At 41.1% G+C, this 21937-nt stretch overlaps 1 protein-coding gene across 1 annotated transcript in view; it reads right to left on the bottom strand.

The window, feature by feature from the left end:
- Nucleotides 1–21937, bottom strand: part of atp6v1h (ATPase H+ transporting V1 subunit H) — a 117004-nt gene that overhangs the window by 48750 nt on the left and 46317 nt on the right. Inside the window, exons 7-9 of the mRNA XM_060932037.1 lie at nt 6352–6405; nt 5320–5417; nt 2539–2731 (exon numbers count right to left, since the gene is read on the bottom strand). Of these exons, the coding sequence (XP_060788020.1) occupies nt 2539–2731; nt 5320–5417; nt 6352–6405 (345 nt within the window). The remainder of the gene's footprint in view (nt 1–2538; nt 2732–5319; nt 5418–6351; nt 6406–21937) is intronic.

The following is a 21937-nucleotide window of genomic DNA, read 5'->3' as shown; positions in this document are numbered from 1 at the left end:
TCATATTCTGCTGCTAAAATTACACCAATACGCCTAAGGTGACTTGACTTGGACTTGACTTATTATAGGACTTGACTTGACTTGCCCAAGACAAAAAAGACTTGGGACTTACTTGGGACTTGCACATGTGTGACTTGGTCCCATCTCTGCCTACGAAGAGGACATTCAGATAACTAATGTACAGTCCAGAAGAGAACGTGTTGTGCAAATGTTGGTGCCATTTGCCCTGTCAGTCCAATATAGCCTCGCACTAAAATAAAATTGTCTGTTTCTTCAAAATGTCCTGTTGTCATGATGCAGCAAATAAATAAATAAATAAAAGTCTTCTCCGCTACCGAATATGAACTTCACAATCACCATGGTGATTTCTTTAGCCTGGATTACATAATATCTATGGATTGAATTGGGGGTCTCGTATCGAATGATATGATACAACAGTGCTCGACATTAAGCACTGCCCGATTGCCCGGGGCAAGTGAAACATGCATTCGGGCAAGCGGGATATGTCCCCAACATGCCCGACCGGGCAAGTTAGAATGAGCATACATTACCAACTAGCACCACAAAAATTAGGCTTTGATCTTTTATTATTTCATTTCCTAAAAGCGTCCCTCACTACATATCCGCCATTATGTCTTGGCTGTTTTCTTAGTCTCGGTTTCATTTACCGCTTTCTAAATTATTTTATATACCCCCGCTGGTGTAGTCTGGTACACATACTGTTTATAGACCCCTTGTGCGTGACGTCACGCATCACGTGATAATTACAGCTGGGGTCAGACAGACACAGTCTCTCATGCAAGCAAGGCTTCATCCATCTTCAATATGGTTAAATTTTTGCTGTTTTTCCTTCTTGAAACAGAGAAATAGATAAAAGGCATTGCCGTCTCCCCGCTATCAAGAAAAACGTTAACAAATAGAAGCAAATGCTTCAAGAACTAAATAGAACTCGACGCCAATGGGGATGCCTCTGCCTGGTAGACTACACGCCTTAAGTTGTGATTTGGGGATGGACATTTGACCTCACAGTAATCTTGACCTGTGACCTTTTAACCTCAAAACCTAATCAGTTCATGTTTGTCCCCAAATGGTGAAAGTTTGGTGAAATTCCTTTCATTTGCCTTGGAGATATTGTGTTCACAAGGTTTTCAGACAGACATTTGACCTCACACTGACCTTGACCTTAGACCTTTTGATCTCAAAATCTAATCATTTCATCTTTGTCCCAAAGTGCACAAATGGTGAAAGTTTGGTGGAATTCCTTTCATTAGTCTTTGAGATATGGTGTTCACAAAGTTTGGGGATGGACATTTGACCTCACAGTAATCTTGACCTGTGACCTTTTAACCTCAAAATCTAATCAGTTCATGTTTGTCCCAAAGCGCACAAAATGGTGAAAGTTTGGTGAAATTCCTTTCATTAGCCTTTGAGATATCGCGTTCACAAGGTTTCGGGACTGACGCACGCACGGACAGACGGACAACCCGAAAACATAATGCCTCCTGCACCTTACGGTGGCAGAGGCATAAAAACAAAGTCGGAAGTGAGGATGGAAGAATTTGCTTAAGAATCTCATTTCATTTTTTTCTGCTCACATTCGAGTCAGCTCCTTCATGAAAGTGTTTGATTTTCTCACAGGTGAAGCCGCTTCCTCATTCGACACAGAAAACCCAGATTGGTTTCAAACAACTCGGGCATAAAAAAACTCAACAAGGAGCGACATGCGCGATAAATCCTGAAAGAACAAAACAGATTAAGAGCAGAGAGAGCTGGAGCTTTGTTTCTGTTATCAGAGGAACACAGTCCTGTGCTAAATATTTATATATCTGCCTTTTTTAAAATATCATCCATCTCTAGGTTTATTAAAAATAAATAAATAATTATAATAAAAAAAACGTGCTGCGTCATGACAGACCAGCTGCACTGATTCAGTTACAGGTTGCCAGGTCTGTATAAAACACCCATAACCTACAAACTAAACAATTTTAAACTCAAACATCATCCTGTCTGTCATGATGCAGCACGCATATTTTATTATTATTTTTTTAAACCTAGAGGTGATGTAACAAAACAAAAAACATATATAAATATTCTCAAACACAGTACTGTTCAAAAGTCTTGGCACTCTATTCTTTTCTTCATACAAACTTTGTTACAGATTTCTATTTTATGATTTCTACATTATCGAGTAATGAACCTACGGTCTGAGAGAGTTCTGCACAAACACACTGAACTTTACAACAGCTGCATGCATGTGAAATGGAAATAAATCGACTAAGGCAGGAAAAACTGTTGTGGATAAAATTGTTATTGTCCGTTACAAGTAAAAAGCAACCAATAACCGAACTTAATAATAAACTTAATCAATAATCAAACTTCAAGTCAATGTGTGATCTTCATTTTATGGTGCAATTCACAACTATTCTATGGTTTTTCCTAAATAAAATAAATAAATAAATGCGCACAAAATAGGGGGAAGTGATAATATTGGGGTGAAGTGGAAATTTACCCCCCCCCCCCGGGTCGAGATGTGCGTACCCTGAAAGCAGCGAGGATGATGCGGGTGACTTTCTCTTTGACGGACTCCTGCAGAATGTCAGAGAGGGCGGGCACCACGTTGTAGCGGCGCAATTGCTCACACAGCTGAGGGCTGAAGGCCAGAAGCCATACGCAGAAGATCATCTGGTATTGCAGCTGGAAGCCACACTTGTTGCTCAGCACTGCTGTGATGCTAGAAGAAGCACAGCACACACACACGTTTTGCAATATCAACACGGTCACATGGATTACAGTCTAAAAAGATGCAGATGGAGGAGTGCGTATAGTGTTCAAACTGTTAAAGGTCTAGAGAAATGCATTTTTTGTGCTAAAACAGACTAGCAGTTGAATTCAGCGAGGTTTACTGAGTCCCTGGACAGAGACAACTATTCGCAGACAAAAGCAGAGTAAATTTAGAACCGCCTGGAAGTAGCAGACGGGACCCACGTGACGTCACGGGTGTGTGTCAGCCACGAACATCATCATGAGTGACCAACGTGAGCAGTAATTTAGCGAGGGGAAAAATGGTAGTTTTTTGTCAGTTCAAGTTGATGATGATGTACTGACAGAGGAAGAAGAAATGGCCAGTGATGGGGAAGAAGAGAGAGGTATCGAACCGTACCGATTCGAGCCAGAATTGTCCGATGAGAGCAGGGTCAGTGACCGTGACAACGATGAACCTTAAGTTTCAATTTGATCCACGGCTTCAGCCGACCTTTAAAACGCTCATAACTCGACCACTGGAGGTCCCAGTGAAGCCAAATTTTGCAGGCACCTCCCTCTACACGATCCCCTACAAACCAGCACAGGCCGGTAGGACCATGCCTTGGGACATTATTCACCCTGGTGCGAGCTCTATTCCATGCCTTGAGTTTCTATACGATTCACTGATCCAGGTGGACTTTAAAAACTCATAACTCGCCAGGGAAGCTCGCAGCAAGGCGAGATTTCGCAAAACACTTCCCTCTCCCCGTGCCCTCACGAACCAGCATGGTCACGGCCTGCTAGGACCACGCCTCGGGTGGTTATTTGGCCCGGTGCGAGTTCACCTCCACGCTTTAAGAGGTTTGGATGACTGGAAGTTGAAGATGCATTCCTCACGGGCGGCACGGTGGTGTAAGTGGTTAGCATGGTCGCCTCACAGCAAGAAGGTTCTGGGTTCGAGCCCAGCGGCTGGCGGGGGCCTTTCTATGTGGAGTTTGCATGTTCTCCCCATGTCTGCATGGGTTTCCTCCGGGTGCTCTGGTTTCCCCCACAGGTTAGGTTAATATGGGACGGCCTTGGGCTGAAGTGCCGTTGAGCGAGGCACCTAACTCCCAACTGCTCCCCGGGCGCTGTTAGTAAGGCTGCCCACTGCTCTGGGTATGTGTGTGCTCATTGCTCATGTGTGTGTGTTCACTGCTTCAGATGGGTTAAATGCAGAGAGGAATTTCGCAAGTGTGTGACGTCTTTCTTTTCTTTTCTCAGTATTCCAATATGTTGGAAACAAAATGCTTTGCAGTTCATAGTAGCAAAGTCTTGACTAATTAGTGATTATCTTTCAGGAAAAGGAACAGGGCCACTCCCTCCACAGCATGTGTGTTGCTGCGCCCGGCAGTAATGCATCGCTTTCCCTTTTTTGCTCTCCGTAACAGTCGTAGATTGTAGTTTAACGATTTGTCTCTTTCGTGTTCTGTCGCAAGTTTCCATCAAAATGAATGTAATCTAGCAGAGAGTTGGACAGAAGCTACACTTTGTGGATGCAAGTGGAAAGACCACCGGTAAAACCCACACACACTCGTGACGTCACACGAAAGCCAAGTAATGGCGACGTTGGTACCGGGATTCCCAGTTGGGGGTCGCGCCTGAAGGACACTCTGGACTCTTGCAGCGGTTGACTTGCTGACTTTGGGGCTGCGGTTATCGTGAACGGTTTTGCGCTCGGGTTTCCGTCGGTGGGGGAGTTTATAGTATCAACGAAGCTGACTTTATGTTAGGACTGTTAATGTTATAGTCATGTTGTCTGTTGTTGCCCAAATGAGGATGGGTTCCCTTTTGAGTCTGGTTCCTCTCGAGGTTTCTTCCTCATGCCACCGTCGCCACAGGCTTGCTCATTGGGGATAGATTAGGGATTAAATTAACTCATATTTTAAGTCGTTCAAATTCTGTAAAGCTGCTTTGCGACAATGCTTATTGTTAAAAGCGATACACAAATAAACTTGACTTGACCTTGGCGGGAAATTTAAACTCGACAAATTCTGAACATTCCCGACATGAGTTTCTATTATAAGTTTTCATTGTCGGGACTTGTACTATTCTCATCCAAGGAGGAAGGGATTATATTTCTCTAGGCCTTTAAAAGAACGGCACTAAACAGAAACCGATATCGTGGGGAAACTTGCATTATTCGCATGACTGCTCATTTCCTCTGTCAAAACTAAATACATTTAATACCTCTGTGGTCTCATTTGTGCTCCTCCAATGGTTATCAAAGTCTGGTAATTAATGCTCTAATTCACCGATTCTCAGTCCCGCTGCTGGGGCTCCCCTGCTCCACAGGATTTCCACCTACCTGACTGAACTCATCAGTGGCGCTTTGGATTCGCTGAGCACACCTGATTGAACCAAGAGCATCTAATTTAAATTAGGTGTGTTTGGAGCAACAACACAGCGAAGATATGCAGGACAGGGGAACGCCAGGAGGAGGATTGGGAAACACTGGTCTAATTAATGCATTTGATTTTTTCCCCAATGCTACGAAACAGTTAAATAAGAAATGAAGTCTGATGTATTGAGTCTTACCAGTTCACTCCATCAGCTTCGACCCAGGCAAATCTATACTCATTTACCCTCAGCATCAGCTGCAGGCAACCAGCGACGCACTGAACATACTGAGAGCTCTGTGGTGGTGGTGGTGGGGGGAACACGCACACAAATTGATGTGCACACAAACAGACAGACAGGACAACACAGTCAGAAGATGAGCAATATTAACAATCCACAGAAGCAAGGGAAAGGGTGTATGCGATAAGGCCATCCTGTGTAAAAGTTAGCAAAGAGAACACAATGAAACAAGACCACCTCAAATGACAATCCCTTGTTGCATTCGTTAATGCATGTGCAAGACCTTGGGAAAATCTTGAACATGCAATTTTAAAGAGACACACAGTCCCACAATGCAGTAGAAACAAGACAGTGGCGTCTGCAACCTGGATAGAGAGAGGTTAGCAGAGTGGCTGAGAGAAGAAACCAGATTCAATTAATCACAGAGATCAGCGCGAGAGAATGATGTTGCAGACCAGCATGAAGGAATTATGCATAAAAGCCGAGTGCTCATGAAAATAAACAGATATTGTGAAGAACAGCAAATTAGTGGGCTGAGATTTCATGAGTGCTGACAGGAAATTTAATTAGGGAAGTACCAGCTTGCATCATACCAGCAGATGAAAGAATGGCACGACTAAAATACCTGCATAGATAAGAACTACTAATCCCCAGTCAACCCGTGGAAGATTGGGAACCCAATCATCCCACGTTCCTTTAACTTACTTACAGAGACCGTGTCGGATGGAAAAACAAAATTAAAAATAAAATCAGGAGTAAACAGTATTCATTTGACCAGAAATAAAATACTGGATATAGCCTACAAAAGCACTGATTGGTCTCATATGAATACAGGCTAGAGGGAGAGGAGCAAAGAAGCATAGCTGTAGTGGTAAAAGAGGAAATCGAGTACAGGTGAATGAAAGAGATATGTAGCAGAGGTCAGTTAATGCCGCACTGAGCGCAAATGCCCTTCTGAAAGCTGACCAAGACCTCTATTGACATACTCACTTCACTGGGAGAGATGGTTCCTGTTCCTGTTTCTGCACCTGAACCATGTAGTTTCTAACAAAAGATATAACAAAAAAAGAAAGAAAAAGCACGTGTGCTGAGATACCAACTTAAATGTTGATTTGTTGACAGAACTTTGGCTGCAAGGCTGGACGCTGGAAAGCTACAGTGTTGCTTGAAAGTTAGTGAACCCTTTAGAATTTTCTCTATTTCTGCATAAATATGAGCTAAAACATCATCAGATTTTCACACAAGTCCTAAAAGTAGATAAAGAGAACCCAGTTAAACAAATGAGACAAAAATATTATACTTGGTCATTTATTTATCGAGGAAAATGATCCAATATTACATATCTGTGAGTGGCAAAAGTATGTGACCCTTTGCTTTCAGTATCTGGTGTGACCCCCTTGTGCAGCAATAACTGCAACTAAACATTTGCGGTAACTGTTGATCAGTCCTGCACACCGGCTTGGAGGAATTTTAGCCCATTCCTCCGTACAGAACAGCTTCAACTCTGGGATGTTGGTGGGTTTCCTCACATGAACTGCTCGCTTCAGGTCCTTCCACAACATTTCCATTGGATTAAGGTCAGGACTTTGACTTGGCCATTCCAAAACATCAACTTTATTCTTCTTTAACCATCCTTTGGTAGAACGACTTGTGTGCTTAGGGTCGTTGTCTTGCTGCATGACCCACCTTCTCTTGAGATTCAGTTCATGGACAGATGTCCTGACATTTTCCTTTAGAATTCGCTGGTGTAATTCAGAATTCACTGTTCCATCAATAATGGTAAGCTGTCCTGGCCCAGATGCAGCAAAACAGGCCCAAGCCATGATACTACCACCGCCATGTTTCACAGATGGGATAAGGTTCTTATGCTGGAATGCAGTGTTTTCCTTTCTCCAAACATAACGCTTCTCATTTAAACCAAAAAGTTCTATTTTGGTCTCATCCGTCCACAAAGCATTTTTCCAATAGCTTTCTGGCTTCTGCATGTGATCTTTAGCAAACTGCAGATGAGCAGCAATGTTCTTTTTGGAGAGCAGTGGCTCTCTCCTTGCAACCCTGCCATGCACACCATTATTGTTCAGTGTTCTCCTGATGGTGGACTCATGAACATTAGCCAATGTGAGAGAGGCCTTCAGTTGCTTAGAAGTTACCCTGGGGTCCTTTGTGACCTCACCGTCTATTACACGCCTTGCTCTTGGAATGATCTTTGTTGGTCGACCACTCCTGGGGAGGGTAACAACGGTCTTGAATTCCCTCCATTTGTACACAATCTGTCTGACTGTGGATTGGTGGAGTCCAAACTCTTTAGAGATGGTTTTGTAACCTTTTCCAGCCTGATGAGCATCAACAGCGCTTTTCCGAGGTCCTCAGAAATCTCCTTTGTTCGTGCCATAATACACTTCCACAAACATGTGCTGTGAAGATCAGACTTTGATAGATCCCTGTTCTTTAAATAAAACAGGGTGCCCACTCACACCTGACTGTCGTCCCATTGATTGAAAACACCTGACTCGAATTTCACCTTCAAATTAACTGCTAATCCTAGAGGTTCACATACTTTTGCCACTCACAGATGTGTAATATTGGATCATTTTCCTCAATAAATAAATGACCAAGTATAATATTTTTGTCTCATTTGTTTAACTGGGTTCTCTTTATCTACTTTTAGGACTTGTGTGAAAATCTGATGTTTTAGGTCATATTTATGCAGAAATATAGAAAATTCTAAAGGGTTCACAAACTTTCAAGCAACACTGTATAGGAGTATATAGGAATCCAATATGGAAGAAAAAGCTAGATGGTGTAGCATACATTTAACAGTTATTATTCCATGAACTCGAGTCGTACATGAGCTGATAGCCAATGAGATGAGTAGCACCGACTTGGCTAGAAGCCATATGCGACGAGATCAAGTGGAATAACTTTTATTCTATCAACATTCACTGGATTTTGAGAAACACTCTTTTTTGCAAATTCAATTTAAAAAAAAAAAACGTATACAAAACCATTTCCACTTAGAATGTAAACAAACCGGCAAAATGACTGGAGCAATTTGTGAAAAATGCTATAATAGTAACTCTTGAAAAATAAAAGATATATGTTCTTACCATATTTTGTTGGGGGGTTTTTCTGTATTTTTTAGGGTTTTGTTTTCTAGTAGAGTTTTTATTTCATCCTCGGTTGGTTCAGCAACACGCTCCGCCATTTTTCTCTACTCATGGTATAGGAGCTGACAGCCTAGTAGTAGAGTAGCCAATCAGAGCGTGTGATTGCTCATATCCAGTAAATGTGGATAGAATAATGTACTATATACCCCATGTCCGTCTAACAAATCTTATTTGTAACATTTATCCAAACTCCCACATGCATACTTTAAAAGCAACGGGTGATCAGAATGAACTGAAATCACTACATATGGTTAATAAAAACGGTAAGTTATCCGACAGTACCAGCCAAAAGTGTGGACACACCTTCTCATTCAGTGGTTTTTCTTTATTTTTATTCATTAAAAGTCACTTCATGTCTTAAAAGATGGATGTCGTTTCTATTTACTTAGTTGAGTGGTTCTTGACATAATATGGATTACTACAGTTGTGGAATAGGGCTATTTACTGTATTAGTATTATGATGATCTCAAATGCATTAAGGAGACAAGAAATTGCACTAATTAACTTTTGACGAGGCACCTGTTCAATGAAAAGCATTCCAGGTGACGACCTCATGAAGCTGGTTAAGATAAAGGTTAAGATGGGTTAAAATTCCCTCCAACTAAATGAAAATAAAACAGAGGTCATTATTTTTGGCCCAACCTCATCTACTGCGTAAATCAGCACTCAGTTAAGGCCAATTTATGCTAACAACGCAGTCCTCGCAGATGGCGTCTGCGTAGCCCCCCCACCTTCGCAGACACTCTGCGCGCACCTCCCAAATATTGTGACCACCGCAGACAGCGTCGCAGACAAGAGGGCTCTGATTGGTCCACTCTACATCCGCTGTACACGCACTTCCGCTTCCCTACTTTCCCGGTTTGGTTTGTTTTCACGACCGCCATTTTTAAAAACACGAGCGAAGATGGAGTAGCACGAAGAGCGGTTGATCGAGGAAGTGAGGAAGTACGTACATCTATACGACTCCAGTTCTAGTCATTATAAGTAACCGGAGGATAAACACTCCACTAACCACACCCACCAACTACTCCTAGCGATTTCGCGCCCCCTTGTGTTGTGGCGGTGAATAACATCACGCACGCCTATTACTCCCCGCTCAACGATAAATTACAACTGTCTGCGAAAAGCTATCTGCGAAAGCCTTGTCGCAAGAGCATGCAGAGGCCCTTAGGCTCCTCATGAGCAATGAGTCATAACGATGGCAGGAACCTGGGTATCATTTTCAAGTCATCACTAAGTTTTGATGAACAAATTTCCACTGTTGTAAAATTCAGTTTTTACCAACTGAGGCAAATTTCAAAGGTAAAATATTTTCTCTCTCAGAAGGATTTGGAAATGGCCATTCATGCTTTAACATCTTGGCTCAACTATTGTAACTCCTTATATGCGGGTTAGGCCCAATCTGCTCCGTCTCGCCTTCAGCTGGTTCAAAATGCCGCAGCTAGATATTTATCTGGCATTAGAAAAAAAGGATCATCTCTCACCTGGACTAGCCTCTCTCCACTGGTGAGATTTATATCTATGAAGATATTCAGTCATCCAGGTACATAGCAATCTGTGGTTGGTAGAAGAGAGCAACTGGACTTGCTTGAAAAGTCTTGAAGACGTTTCGCCTCTCATCCGAAAGGCTCCGAAGGCTCCCTTCGACTGGTGCGGGAGTATGAGAGGACTTCCAGAAAACTGGCAGACATCTTAGCCAGAGAGGATCGTTCATTTTTGTCAACTTGGAACGACCATCACTGAACAGAGGTGGGTGTCTATGACATCTATCAGCCACCTACAATGCAGCCATCAGCATTCTGATTCTATGATGATCCATGAGAGGATAAATACTTGATACTCCCTATTAGACAGGCAGAACTGAGGATGCCTTTCGGATGAGAGTTGAAACGTCTTCAAGACTTTTCAAGCAAGTCCAGTTGCTCTCTTCCACCAACCACAGATCACTGGTGAGATTCCATATGGAGTTTAAAATTTTGTTGTCGATAAAAAAATATTTGTCTGGCATGCTTGAAACTAGAACAGGCTGTTTTGATTGCTACTTGTTTTCAGTCAGTTAAATCCTTGAGATTCATCTTTGCTCGCACATTCTGCTCTCTGCTTAATGAAGGTTATGTCGACCAGTAATTACTTTCTTCTTTTATAAGACTATGATCCTGATGTATGATGTAATGGTGCATAACGTCTCGCTTCTTTGATATAGTAGTGTCATCTAAACCAGTGATGTAATGCTTCATCACCCATTTCCGTTACCCAGTCATACATGCATAACTTGGCTTCGTCAAATCACATTATCCTCCTCCAATCCCATAGCTACAACACGCTCTTGAATGCGAATATGTTCTCATGTTTGTCCTACAATAAGCTGAGAAACCTCTCTGAACAGCTGTGTCTGTGTCAGCGACTCTGCTCCCAGATCCGAGAGGCAGAATCGCTTCAACGCCAGAGCTCTACATCAATTCAACCTCCTTTGCAACAGACAGATCAAAACTTAAACAGTCGCTTTTAAAGCTTTGCATGGTCTACTCTCACTCCAAAATATATCTGTGACCTCCATCTCTGTTCGGCACTGAGATCACGGAGGTCATCCAGACGTAGTCCCAAGATCTCTGCTGAAGTCTAGGGATGACTGAGACTTTTCAGTTGTTGCCCCCAAGCTTTGGAATGATCTTCCTCTCCACATCAGGTCCTCTTCCTCTATCGAGATTTTTAAAGCACGTCTTAAGACCTACTTTTTTTTTCACCGCCTTTTATTGTGTGTAACTGTGTGTGGCAGAGGGGGCGTGGCCAAGCAGCAGTCTGTGAATGGAGGGCGGGGTCGGGGAAGGTAAGTGGCTAAGTCATTCCCCCTGCTGTCAATTAATGTGTGTTACAGGGACCGAGCATAAAAGGAGGGGGAGAGCAGAGAAAAGAGGCTCCCGACCAGAATGCATGCGCGCATATCTTTAAAAAATAAATGTTTGGAAGAACTTCAGGTCCTGCCTGCCGTGCTTCTGTACTCCACCCACATCAGGGGTTTGCTACACTGTGAATTAGAATTTTTAACCAGAATGTCAAGGACGTAGTAGCCCATTTGGCCTGCTATCACAACAACCCTGACTATTAAAACATCCAACAGAACTGAAATGTGACAATGTGAGAGAGGCCCAACCTCCACGACAAATTGTTTACAACAGAAAAATCAGCAAAGGACTCAATTTTTAGTCCCCAAGGGAAGATCTACCCAAAACATCCATCAGAACTGAATTCGCATGATAAATGAGAGAGGAGTTACAAGTCTAATCAGAAGAAAATTTGCTAAGTTGACCTGATTACCAATTTGTTAGGAAAAAAATTGACAATACAATGACCAAGTTCTGTCCAGAAGGTCAAGTTTTTTCAAATAAAACAACCAGAACTGAAATTCTATTGAGAATTGAAGGAGACACGGTTTAACTGAAAAAGGTTGTAAACAAACTGTTTACAACAGGAAAATCAACAAACAAACAAAAGACCAAGTTTTGTTCCTCATGGGAAGATCAACCCAAAACATGGAATCGGATGAGGATTGAGAGAGGAGATACAATTCTAGTGAAAAGTCCAAAAACTCGTTAAAACGACCTAATTAGCAAAAATTTGACAATACAACAATCAAGTTTTGTACAGAAAGGCTAGTTCTTTCAAACAAAATCAGAACTGAAATCCATTGAGAACTGAAGGAGATACGGTTTAACTGAAAATAAACAAAGTACTAAAATTGCTTACAACAGGAAAATCAACAAACAAACGACCAGGTTTACGATCTACCAAAACCATTGATCAGAACTGACATTGGATGAGAAATGAGAGGAGATACAATTCTAGTGAGAGGCCTGGAAAACTCGTTAAATTGGAGTAATTGCTAACTTATCAAAAAATTTGACAAAACAACCACCAAGTTTTGTGCGGAATTCTTTCAAACAAAACAATTGGAACGGGAATACATGGAGAACTGACAGAGGAGACAAAATTTAACAGAATTGTGGACAAAGGACACCATGCCATGGCAAAAGCTCACTGGCCATCTGGGCAGATTAGCTCATCTGTGAATAATAGAATAACGCCAATAGTGTGCACAGTGTCATCAAGGCAAACGCTGGCTACTTTGAAGAATCTAAAATATGAAAAAACACTGGGGTTTTTTTTTTTTTTTTACATTTTTTGTTTACCACATAATTCCATACATGTTCCAAATGTTATTTTATACTTTTGATGACTTCAGTGTTGTTCTACAATGTAGAAAATAGTCAACATACAGAAAAACCTATGAACAAGTAGGTGTGTCCAAACTTTTGCAGAAGTGGACAAACTGCTAGATATACAGTGGTGCTTGAAAGTTTGTGAACCCATGAGAATTTTCTCTATTTCTGCATAAATATGACCTAAAACAACAACAGATTTTCACACAAGTCCTAAAAGTAGATAAAGAGAACCCAGTTAAACAAATGAGACAAAAATATTATACTTGGTAATTTATTTATTGAGGAAAATGATCCAATATTACATATCTGTGAGTGGCAAAAGTATGTGAACCTCTAGGATTAGCAGTTAATTTGAAAGTGAAATTCGAGTCAGGTGTTTTCAATCAATGGGATGACAATCAGGTGTGAGTGGGCACCCTGTTTTATTTAAAGAACCGGGATCTATCAAAGTCTGATCTTCACAATACATGTTTGTGGAAGTGTATCATGACACGAACAAAGGAGATTTCTGAGGACCTCAGAAAAAGCGTTGTTGATGCTCATCAGGCTGGAAAACGTTACAAAACCATCTCTAAAGAGTTTGGACTCCACCAATCCACAGTCAGACAGATTGTGTACAAATGGAGGAAATTCAAGACCATTGTTACCCTCCCCAGGAGTGGTCAACCAACAAAGATCACTCCAAGAGCAAGGTGTGTAATAGTCGGCGAGGTCACAAAGGACCCCAGGGTAACTTCTAAGCAACTGAAGGCCTCTCTCACACTGGCTAATGTTCATGAGTCCACCATCAGGAGAACACTGAACAACAATGGTGTGCATGGCAGGATTTCAAGGAGAAAGCCACTGCTCTCCAAAAAGAACATTGCTGCTCGTCTGCAGTTTGCTAAAGATCACGTGGACAAGCCAGAAGGCTATTGGAAAAATGTTTTGTGGATGGATGAGACCAAAATAGAACTTTTTGGTTTAAATGAGAAGCATTATGTTTGGAGAAAGGAAAACACTGCATTCCAGCATAAGAACCTTATCCCATCTGTGAAACATGGTGGTGGTAGTATCATGGTTTGGGCCTGTTTTGCTGCACCTGGGCCAGGACGGCTTGCCATCACTGATAGCACAATGAATTCTGAACTCTAAAGGAAAATGTCAGGACATATGTCCATGAACTGAATCTCAAGAGAAGGTGGGTCATGCAGCAAGACAACGACCCTAAGCACACAAGTTGTTCTACCAAAGAATGGTTAAAGAAGAATAAAGTTAATGTTTTGGAATGGCCAAGTCAAAGTCCTGACCTTAATCCAATCGAAATGTTGTGGAAGGACCTGAAGCGAGTAGTTCATGTGAGGAAACCCACCAACATCCCAGAGTTGAAGCTGTTCTGTACGGAGGAACGGGCTAAAATTCCTCCAAGCCGGTGTGCAGGACTGATCAACAGTTACCGCAAACGTTTAGTTGCAGTTATTGCTGCACAAGTAGCTCACACCAGATACTGAAAGCAAAGGTTCACATATCTTTGCCACTCACAGATGTGTAATATTGGATCATTTTCCTCAATAAATAAATGACCAAGTATAATATTTTTGTCTCATTTGTTTAACTGGGTTCTCTTTATCTACTTTTAGGACTTGTGTGAAAATCTGATGTTTTAGGTCATATTTATGCAGAAATATAGAAAATTCTAAAAGGGTTCACAAACTTTCAAGCACCACTGTACTTCTAATGACCACATAACATGCAGTCACCCCACATTTAAATACCTCACGGAGCAAAAATGATGCTAGTTAATCTCAAATAGCATCTTTGAATGCGATAAAAGAACACCCCAGCTCATCAAGAAAGGATTCTCTGTCTTTGTGAACTTTTGCGAGACTTTGGAATGGCATCAGTTGCTGATTTTTAGCCTTGTTAAACGGACTTCTGGTCTGCTAGCTTTATGATTTGTCATGATTTATGACTTGTCCACCTCTGTATACAACTGAGAGTAAAAAAACAAGGATGAAGAAATTCACGGTAGTCTAAGAGCTTTACACGCTGCAGAAAAATAGTTCTGTAGCTTTTTTTTCCCCCAACCAAAATTAATTTGTTTTTCTATCCAGTATGTTAATTTTGCTCTTTTGCAGTGAGGTGGTTTATGAGCATAACTGAAAATGTAAGTGCTTCTTGTTGTCAGTAGAATAAAAGTTGAGAAGCAGAGCCACAAAAGCCACATTTCCTGCTTGATTAAAGGTACTTTCATTTAAGTGCTATTGTGATTGTGTTGTATGTGACTTGTTTTATTTTCATCAGGTTTTTAAATCAAAAGTTCAGCATGCATATTAATAAAGTGGGTTAGTGTGGTGCAAAGAGAAAAGAGTACCAACATTATGGCTCAGTCCAATAATTAACATGAAATAATAAAAAAAGTAATGAAATTAAAAAAAAAAAAGTCATTACTTTTAAAGCTATTAAGGGCTGTGCCCCGATTACATATAGAGTTTAACTGAGATCAAAAAGGTGTCCAAGTATAGTTTAAGATCTAATAATGAGCTTTTATCGAAACCATTACCATATTTCACTGAAAAGACATTTGGCGATAGGGCATTTGCATCAGCAGCTCCAAAGCTTTGAAATACGCCGCCAAAGTTAATTAGAGATGCTGATAATTTATCTGCTCTTAAATATTGACTTAAAAGTAGACTGCCTCTCAGATTTTTCAAGTGTAGGTCAGTAAAAGAATTTTCCCCGACACCCAGTTATTTTTGTTTAGTGGACCGAAAGCTACTGAATTCGAATCACAGACTTCCAATTTTATTATTATTTAAAAAATAATAATAAAATTGGAAGTCTGTGATTCGAATTCAGGAACTAAATTTCATGGATTTTATGAAATCGAAAGGCCGTCTACTTTTGAAACACATTACTTTAATTTAGCTTTTAATAATTTGCATTTTTCAGAATTTTCGATGTATGATGTATATTTTTCAGCTTCACAATGTTTTTTATATTATCTTTAGGATATGAGTGATTCCACGCTTATGGGTACTGAAATGGGGACATGAACTTATTTTTAAAAATTCACCTAAAACCATTTATTTTTTTTTACCATCAGGTCACAAAACATGTAATCTTTAATGAATGATATGTTAAAAGATAACTTTAATTTTCTGAGATGTAATAACATATTTATATGCCAAAGTCAGAACGTAACAGAAGTGTTGTGGACATGTATATTCTCAATTTTAACAATGTAGAATTACTTTTTGAAACATAGGTGATGTTTTAGCAAATATAATTAATAAACATGTGTAGTAGAATAAACATACACATTCTTTCAATAAGATTAACATGGTATATAGCTAGATTGTAATTAATTTGTAACAGATGCGAGATGGACAATCGTAACAGAAGTAATGCAACAGACATCATGTTGGAACTCATAGGCTTGACTTTGGCATATAAATATGTTTTTATTACATCTCAGAAAATTAAAGTTATCTTTTAACATATCATTCATTAAAGATTACATGTTTTGTGACCTGATGGTAAAAAAAGAAATGGTTTTAGGTGAATTTTTAAAAATAAGTTCATGTCCCCATTTCAGTACCCATAAGCGTGGAATCACTCATATTTAATTTATATTTTTATTTATGTACAATATTTTAAGCGCATTTGATCATATACGCATGCAAAATATGCGATATAAGTAAAAAACATTATTATTAATTTACCTCGAATTTGTCTCAGGTCATGTTTGCTTGAGTACAATACATTTCATTTGAATATCCTAAAATACTTACAGACTAATCCAAGTTCTATTGGGTTGCCTTGTCATGTAAATAATATTAAGCTGTCTATTAGTGAGTAGGTAACTCTGTATGTTTGTTAAATCCTTATCGCGAGGGGTCCTTCATTATGAGCAGTGTTGTTTTCGAGTCACGAAACCTCAAGTCCGAGTCCAGTCTCGAGTCCACAGTGTTCGAATCCAAGTCAAGTCCAAGTCATTAAAAAAATTTTGAGTCGAGTCCACTATTGATCCGAGTCGAGTCTGAGAACAAAACTCCAACCGCACCATTTGACGGCAGTTGTTTTAGCGCCATTAACATTAGTTTGTTCCTGAACATGACGTATGAACAGGTGAATGTGTTTCTCTTTATCAGGGAGTGTGAAGTATTCTGTCAGAGATGGTTGGGAGGCGGATGCAAGTGCAGAAGGTGTGTTTATTAATACAAGTGAAGACGGTAAACAATCCAGAACGGCAGGAAAAATCGTAAGACAGGGAAACAGGCAATAGGTCGAGCGAGGCACAAACAGGCCATCGTAGACTCGGCAGAATCAAAGACGAGAAACAGGAAATCAGGGATCAGGAACTCAAACAAGGAAATTCAGTGGGGCAAAAAAGTATTTAGTCAGTCACCAATTGTGCAAGTTCTCCCACTTAAAAAGATGAGAGAGGCCTGTAATTTTCATCATAGGTACACTTCAACTATGAGAGACAGAATGAGAAAAAAAAAATCCAGAAAATCACACTGTCTGATTTTTAAAGAATTTATTTGCAAATTATGGTGGAAAATAAGTATTTGGTCAATAACAAAAGTTCATCTCAATACTTTGTTATATACCCTTTGTTGGCAATGACAGAGGTCAAGCGTTTTCTCTAAGTCTTCACAAGGTTTTCACACACTGTTGCTGGTATTTTGGCCCATTCCTCCATGCAGATCTCCTCTAGAGCAGTGATGTTTTGGGGCTGTTGCTGGGCAACACGGACTTTCAACTCCCTCCAAAGATTTTCTATGGGGTTGAGATCTGGAGACTGGCTAGGCCACTCCAGGACCTTGAAATGCTTCTTATGAAGCCACTCCTTCGTCGCCCGGGCGGTGTGTTTGGGATCATTGTCATGCTGAAAGACCCAGCCACGTTTCATCTTCAATGCCCTTGCTGATGGAAGGAGGTTTTCACTCAAAATCTCACGATACATGGCCCCATTCATTCTTTCCTTTACACGGATCAGTCGTCCTGGTCCCTTTGCAGAAAAACAGCCCCAAAGCATGATGTTTCCACCCCCATGCTTCACAGTAGGTATGGTGTTCTTTGGATGCAACTCAGCATTCTTTCTTCTCCAAACACGACAAGTTGAGTTTTTACCAAAAAGTTCTATTTTGGTTTCATCTGACCATATGACATTCTCCCAATCCTCTTCTGGATCATCCAAATGCTCTCTAGCAAACTTCAGACAGGCCTGGACATGTACTGGCTTAAGCAGGGGGACACGTCTGGCACTGCAGGATTTGAGTCCCTGGCGGCGTAGTGTGTTACTGATGGTAGCCTTTGTTACTTTGGTCCCAGCTCTCTGCAGGTCATTCACTAGGTCCCCCCGTGTGGTTCTGGGATTTTTGCTCACCATTCTTGTGATCATTTTGACCCCACGGGGTGAGATCTTGCGTGGAGCCCCAGATCGAGGGAGATTATCAGTGGTCTTGTATGTCTTCCATTTTCTAATTATTGCTCCCACAGTTGATTTCTTCACACCAAGCTGCTTACCTGCTGCTTACCTACTGCAGATTCAGTCTTCCCAGCCTGGTGCAGGTCTACAATTTTGTTTCTGGTGTCCTTTGACAGCTCTTTGGTCTTGGCCATAGTGGAGTTTGGAGTGTGACTGTTTGAGGTTGTGGACAGGTGTCTTTTATACTGATAACGAGTTCAAACAGGTGCCATTAATACAGGTAACGAGTGGAGGACAGAGGAGCCTCTTAAAGAAGTTGTTACAGGTCTGTGAGAGCCAGAAATCTTGCTTGTTTGTAGGTGACCAAATACTTATTTTACCAAGGAATTTACCAATTAATTCATTAAAAATCCTACAATGTGATTTCCTGGATTCTTTCCCCCCATTCTGTCTCTCAAAGTTGAAGTGTACCTATGATGAAAATTACAGGCCTCTCTCATCTTTTTAAGTGGGAGAACTTGCACAATTGGTGGCTGACTAAATACTTTTTTGCCCCACTGTAAAAGCTCGGTAACATGTCAGCAACGCAACTCAATACTTTGCAAAGTGAGTGCGTGTTCACTGCTTTTACAGTGCCTTGAAAAAAAGTATTCACATCCCTTGAACTTTTTCACATTTTTCCACCTTACAACCACGAACTTAAAATCTCAATAAAAAACTTGTGATAGACCAACACAGAGTAGCACATAATTGTGAAGTGAAACGAAAATGATAAATGGTCTTAAAATTTTAAACACAAAAATCTGAAAAATGTGATGTGCATTAGTATTCAGCCCCCCTGCGTCAATACTTTGTAGAGCCACCTTTTGCTGCAATTACAGCTGCAAGTCTTGTGGTACGGTATGTCTCTACCAGCTTTGCACATCTAGACACAAATTTTTGCCCATTCTTCTTTGCAAAATGGCTCAAGCTCAGCCAGATTGGATGGAGAGCGTCTGTGAACAGCAATTTTCAAGTCTTGCCACAGATGCTCAATGGGATTTAGGTCTGGACTTTGACTGGGCCATTCTAACACATGAATATTCTTTGATCTAAACCATTCCATTGTAGCTCTGGTTGTATGTTTAGGGTCATTATCTTGCTGGAAGGTGAATCTCCTTCCCAGTCTCAAGTCTTTTGCAGCCTCCAACAGGTTTTCTTCCAGGATTGCCCTGTATTTAGCTCCATCCATCTTCCCATCAACTCTGACCAGCTTCCCTGTCCCTGCTGAAGAAAAGCATCCCCAGAGCATGATGCTGCCACCACCATGTTTCACAGTGGGGATGGCGTGTGCAGGGTGATGAGCAGTGTTAGTTTTCCGCCACAGATAGCGCTTTGCATTTAGGCCAAAAAGTTCAACTTTGGTCTCATCTGACCAAAGCACCTTCTTCCACATGTTTGCTGTCTCCCCTACGTGGCTTCTGGCAAACTGCAAACGGGACTTCTTATGTCTGTCTTTCAACAACGGCTTTCTTCTTGCCACTCTTCCAAAAAGGCAGGATTTGTGGAGTGTACGACTTATAGTTGTCCTGTGCACAGATTCTCCCACCTGAGCTGTGGATTTCTGCAGCTCCTCCAGAGTGATCATGGGCCTCTTGGCTGCTTTTCTGACCAGTGCTCTCCTTGCTTGCTCTGTCAGTTTAGGTGGACAGCCATGCCTTGGTAGGTTTGCAGTTGTGCTGTACTTTTTCCATTTTTGAATGATGGATTGAACAGTGCTTCTTGAGATGTTCAGAGCTTGGGATATCTTTTTATAACCTAACCCTGCTTTAAACTTCTCCAGAACTTTATCCCTGACCTGTCTGGTGAGTTCTTTGGTCTTCATGATGCTGTTTGTTCTTCAGTGTTCTCTAACAAACCACTGAGGCCTTCACAGAACAAGCGTATTTATGCTAAGAGTAAATTCCACACAGTAGGACTCTATTAACTAATTAGATGATGTCTGAAGGCAACTGATTGCACTGGATTGTATTTAGAGGTATCAGAGTACAGGGGGCTGAATACTAACGCACACCACATTTTTCAGATTATTTGTTTAAAATTTTGAAGACCATTTATCATTTTTGTTTCACTTCACAATTATGTGCTACTCTGTGTTGGTCTATCACATAAAATCTCAATTAAAAAAAAAACTTAAGTTCGTGGTTGTAAGGTGGAAAAATGTGAAAAAGTTCAAGGGGTATGAATACTTTTGCAAGGCACTGTATATCGGCGTGCTGATTGTGCCTTAATCCTGTGCAGGTGCGAGTCGTATACAGCATGCGCAAGAGTCTGCCTGGCGTGTGCACTGCCTAGAGCGCGCCCGAGAGTCTATCTGATGCACGCGCCAAGGTGCGCAGGTGTAACATGCTTGCATGAAATTAGAATAAAAATTAATGTAGATATAAATATATCTTATGCCAAATTATTATGGCACGTTACAAAAAATAAGGAAAAAAAAATCGGAGTCCTCGTCTCCAATTTACGAGTCAGAATGCAGTTAATGCTCAAGTCGAGTCACGAGTCCTTAAAATTAGGGCACGAGTCAGACTCAAGTACAACAAGCCTGATGATATTGTTTTACGACCACCTGCTACTAAAAGCAACATAATGCACATTACTAACGGGGCAGCTTTCACTGCTTCTTCCGTTTATTCATCTAAAAATGTGGCTAAAAAAAGTGCAATCAATCATTGAAAAATGAAAACCTGTTAAGAAGCATGACCTTAAATATTCCCGTTCCCCTTCACTTGACATTAAAACAAGAAGACCGAGTCTTCTATATTCGCCCCGCCCTATTGACCCATCCCACGTGACGTCACGACAAATGCGGCTGCCATTTTGGACATGAACTACCAGTAGTCTACCACAGCCAACAACGAGGAACGACGGCGAAGCATCGAAAGGAATATAGCCGTCAAAGAAAGTTTTTACTTTCAGCAAGACTTCCATCGTGCCATTATATTGTTGTGCACCTGGATGTAGTAACCATCAACACACAAGGCAAGATTTATCATTTTATCGGATCCCGACAGATGCTGACCGACGGAGAAGATGGATGGTCTCTAAAATATTGGCAAAATGATGTTTATTGACATAGCAATCGTGTGTGACGGGAAGCATTTGCATATCCGAAGTGTTGTGTTTACATCAAAGATAAAATAAACCGATATGACAACGACTGCTGCTGCCAGGTTGGGGACACAAACTAGTAGAAAGGAAGTGTGCCAACAGTGCCAACACACTTCCTTTGTGGTCGATTCTGCTTTAAGGTAAGATGCATTTAATTATTCGTCTGCTGTGGGTTTGGAATCGGTAGCCTGACCGATTCGTTCATGTTTGTGGTGCCATTTGTTTGTTGACGCGTGTTGAAATGGAAGATTGGTTGTTGACATGATTTCCAGTGATGCTTTGGTGCTGCTGTGGATCAGATGTGTTGAGTAGCCTGACTGTTTTTTTTTTTTTCCTTGCGTGTGGTATCATTGTTGACGCGAGGTTGTTTTTTGAACATGCCAATGCGGACACGATTTCTCCTGATGAGTTATGACTTCAGACGCGATGCGTGTGTGGAGGTGTGGAGTCCGCGTGATATGTGCGTAAGATAGGCTTCTCATGTGTTTGGAGATCCACGCTCTGAGACAAGCGCAAGCACCACCACCCCCCCAAGGAAAAAAAAGGGACCCCCCCGGAAATATCGGCATAGTTCGAACACTGGGTTGGAGAAAGTAATGGCAAATAGCGAGTGCACAAACCAT

This window comes from Neoarius graeffei, chromosome 1, assembly GCF_027579695.1.
Source record: "Neoarius graeffei isolate fNeoGra1 chromosome 1, fNeoGra1.pri, whole genome shotgun sequence".
Classification (NCBI taxonomy): domain Eukaryota; kingdom Metazoa; phylum Chordata; class Actinopteri; order Siluriformes; family Ariidae; genus Neoarius; species Neoarius graeffei.
This window is presented reverse-complemented; position numbering and strand designations above follow the sequence as displayed.